General features: G+C 39.1%; 1 protein-coding gene across 1 annotated transcript in view; it reads right to left on the bottom strand.

Moving 5' to 3' along the window:
• Positions 1 to 445: 445 nt before the first annotated feature.
• Positions 446 to 3,588, bottom strand: part of AK88_05374 (uncharacterized protein) — a gene marked incomplete at both ends in the record, with an annotated part of 7,918 nt that continues 4,775 nt past the window's right edge. Inside the window, 2 exons of the mRNA XM_012482976.1 lie at positions 446 to 1,066; positions 3,175 to 3,584. Coding sequence (XP_012338399.1) covers positions 446 to 1,066; positions 3,175 to 3,584 — 1,031 coding nt within the window. The remainder of the gene's footprint in view (positions 1,067 to 3,174; positions 3,585 to 3,588) is intronic.

Below are 3,588 nucleotides of genomic sequence, written 5' to 3'. Positions count from 1 at the left end.
CGATATTAATGAAGCGCCAGAATTTTTGTGGTAAAAACACAAAAAAAGAGAAGAATGTTACATTTTATAAAAATACTTGCCACATGTTATATGCATGGTAATCATAATGCAGTGTTTTTTATATGTAGGATATGAAATAATTGTTTCTTATATATGTGCAATATGGGGCGACTTTTCCCCTTTTTCTTCTAAAATGGGTTCCTCACACATAATATCAATAAATACATGATCATATGAAAAAATAATACAATATTAACACAAACCATGTATATTGATAAGAGCACAAACAAAAATTATAATGTACAAAACGGAACAATAAGATACATGCTATAAAGGACAACATCAGCCACATAATACATGCAAACATACAACATCATCACAGAGGTCAATCTAATAGGTATACAAAAAATATATTATTGTGACTATACAGTAAAACACGGAATAATTACGTCTTCTTCGACTCCTCATTTACTCCTTTTGTTTCCGTTTCTGTGGCAACTTCCTCCTTCTCCTTCTTCTTCCAAATTTTATCCAATAAACATTTCCCTGTCTTGGAGCAGCAGAACGCTGCTAGCACGCAGCAATAGACAATTACAATCAGTATGGGTATTCCATACATGTTCGTGAGCGCCAAAAAAAGGTATGCTATTCCAGTGGTTTGCCCCACAATGAGCTTTTGCATAATGGGCATAAAGAATGCATACAGGACTGTGGACACTACTACAAGCCCCAACCATGCTTTTCTTCCCATTTTACAACGTGTCCATTTCTTGACACCTCTTCTACAACTGTTCGCTGCAGTTATATCTTGCATTGTCTTCTTTTTGTGCTGCGGCTTCTTTACTTTGTCTGCGCACTTTAAGTTTCTCCTCATGTCATCGAACAACGTGCCCTTCGGGCGATCTGTCGCAGGGCCGTCGTAAAAATTACGCTTCCCCCGTTTGCCTGCATCCGTTGCATCACTCAACGACACGCTGGTTGTTCCAACTGCACTTCCATCTGTAATTTCACGTACCGTGCCATATTGGCTTGTACCATCACCCGATGATGTGCCTAGTGTACTCGCCTAAAATGTAGAAAAAAAAAAGGGGAATACATGGGATTGTTATGGTGTACAGAATGATGTAGAGCGTGCAAAAAAACATGGGCGGCAGGTTTATAGTTGTTATGAAGAAGTTAAAGGATTATCACAATAAATGTGTGGTAACTCCCCCAAAATACAGTTGTTTGTTTCATACACCGTCAGCAAATGGCCATAAGCACAGGGCTAGCATAAATATAGAAAATTTCACAAGCAACATCATTCTGTTTCTTGCTTTCCCTTTAGTGTAGAAAATGTTTGAAGTGGCGCTATGTTGTTTATATGTATGAGTTACAGAATTGTTTTCTCTGCCACATCTAGGTGTACAGATTATGCGTGTAATACTTCTTTTCAGCGGTTAATGATGAATACTGGTAAAAACAATGTTGTACGCAACTTAATATTCTTACCTAAATATATAAATATGATTTGAATAAATAATTCACGTGCACCCTAATATAACAGAAGAAGGAAGTACTGAAGAACACAGTGCAGAACGCATTTTGGGTACATATTATATGATGCAACATTACTTAAAGTGGTCAACATTTTTCCCAATTTCAACACGGGCTCATCACTCATGTCGCCGTTTGAACGGTGTAATGGGGTCAAATTGTATACACCGGATTATGGAATTCTACGAGTGGAATAGCATTTTGTCGTTTTAAACTGGATATAAAGGTGAAGAAAATAAGCAGAATAAAATCAATTATAGCCCCTTTTACATACAAGAATGGCGCAATTTTTTTTTTTTTTAGGTGTAGAACCGTAGGCTCAAAGTTTGACCTTGTCAGTGTTTACAGGGGATTCTTGTTTTCACGTATTCACATAATTATACATGTGTTGTGGTCGTTTATTATTTATGGGGGTAGTGATTTATATCGTTGTCAGATTTATTACGCGTAGTGATAAATAATAATTGCTGAAATAGAGTTTACAACGTTCTTATGCGTGTATACCCGCATCTGTATCTTCTTTTTGGCAAATTGTGAATGGATTTAATTATGAGTGTAAGGAGAATATATAAATAAAGGGTGCATGAAGGGTGAGATTGTGGGCTTAGGACTTAGGGTTTAAGGTTTGCGGATTGTAACATTTCAGGATTGTAATGTTTTCGGGATTCTGAGGTTTCAGGATTGTCAGGTTTCAGAATTGCAATGTTCCAGGATTGCAAGGTTTGCGGAATTGTAAGATTTCCGGAATTGTAAGGTTTCCGGGATTGTAAAATTTTATGATTGAAAGGTTCCAGCATTGTGAGGTTTCCGGATTGTAGGGTTTGATGTTTTTACGGTTTCACCATTGTGAAGTTTTCGCAATGTAAGATTCCGGGATTGTGAGCTTTCAGCAATATGAGATTGCGCAATAAGGATTTAAGATTCCGTATTTAAGGCTTAATGTTTCACGCTATTATGATTCAAGGATCCGTATGCATCACTCCGAGTTGCGGATTCAAGATTGAGGGTTTAATGTTCACAGGTTAAGAAATTTAGGGGGATTAAAATTTTAGGGCTTCTTTTCTTTTTTTTTTTTTTTTTAAATTAATATACCATTAACCATTATAAATATGGAGTTATGTGAATATTATGCTAGTATAATATATAAAGTTGTTGAGTATCCAAGTATCTAATATATGTATCCCACGAGCCGAACGTCAGTAGCCTCCAATGTACAATGTAGCGGCATTTAGGAATATGCGTCTCTAGTAAGTTTTTTTTTTTTTTTTTTCTTTCTTCCCGCATAATAAACCTTCATAATTACAAGCATATATGCACATTATGCTAGTATTATATATATGTGTGACGCTCTTGTGTACATCTGTGCAATAATGTGCCGTATGAGCCCAAAGTGCGTTGCCTCCAATGTACAATGTATCCGGCATGTACTGACATACGTGCGTAGTGCGTTTTCTGTTCTTTTTTTGTCTTTTCTGTGTCAAGTAGTCCAAATACTGTAACGTTGGTTAGGAGTCCCCATTTTTGGGGGGAACGTTGGAGTGGGCATGGCAACGGTTGTTGGTTCATTTTCCACTCGGTTATATTTTTGCGTGCTTGCGCGTTGTGCGCGTTGCGTGTTGTGCTTGTGTGTGTGCTTACTTTCCATAGGAAAAAGGCAATGACGCCAATACCAACCACTGCTGGCATAAGCGCGGGGGTGTACGACTTGACATCTTCCCACGTGAGGCCGGGCCAGAAGGTGCCTTGGTCATTCATTAGTTCTTTCTTGTCTTCTGTTTTTGTTAAACCACTTCCAGTATCTTCCTTTGGTGCAGCTCTTGGTCCTTCCTGACTACCTCCAGGTTGAGCTTGTCCTGTGGTTCCAGTACCAGCGGAACCTGGTCCTGAGGAACCTGGGTCAACAGTCCCAGTGGAGCCGGGTCCGGATGAACCAGGGTGTTGGGCCCCAGTAGAACCAGGTCCAGAGGAACCTCCTCTGTCGCCACCACCACCAACTTCGGCACCTCTCCCACTTGCACCTCCCTTTGCTTTCCCACCAGAAACACCATCTGC

The sequence above is a fragment of the Plasmodium fragile genome (assembly GCF_000956335.1).
Source record: "Plasmodium fragile strain nilgiri unplaced genomic scaffold supercont1.123, whole genome shotgun sequence".
In the NCBI taxonomy this organism is placed as follows: Eukaryota; Apicomplexa; class Aconoidasida; order Haemosporida; family Plasmodiidae; genus Plasmodium; species Plasmodium fragile.
The sequence above is the reverse complement of the archived record's forward strand: the minus strand, read 5'-3'. Positions and strand labels throughout refer to the sequence as shown.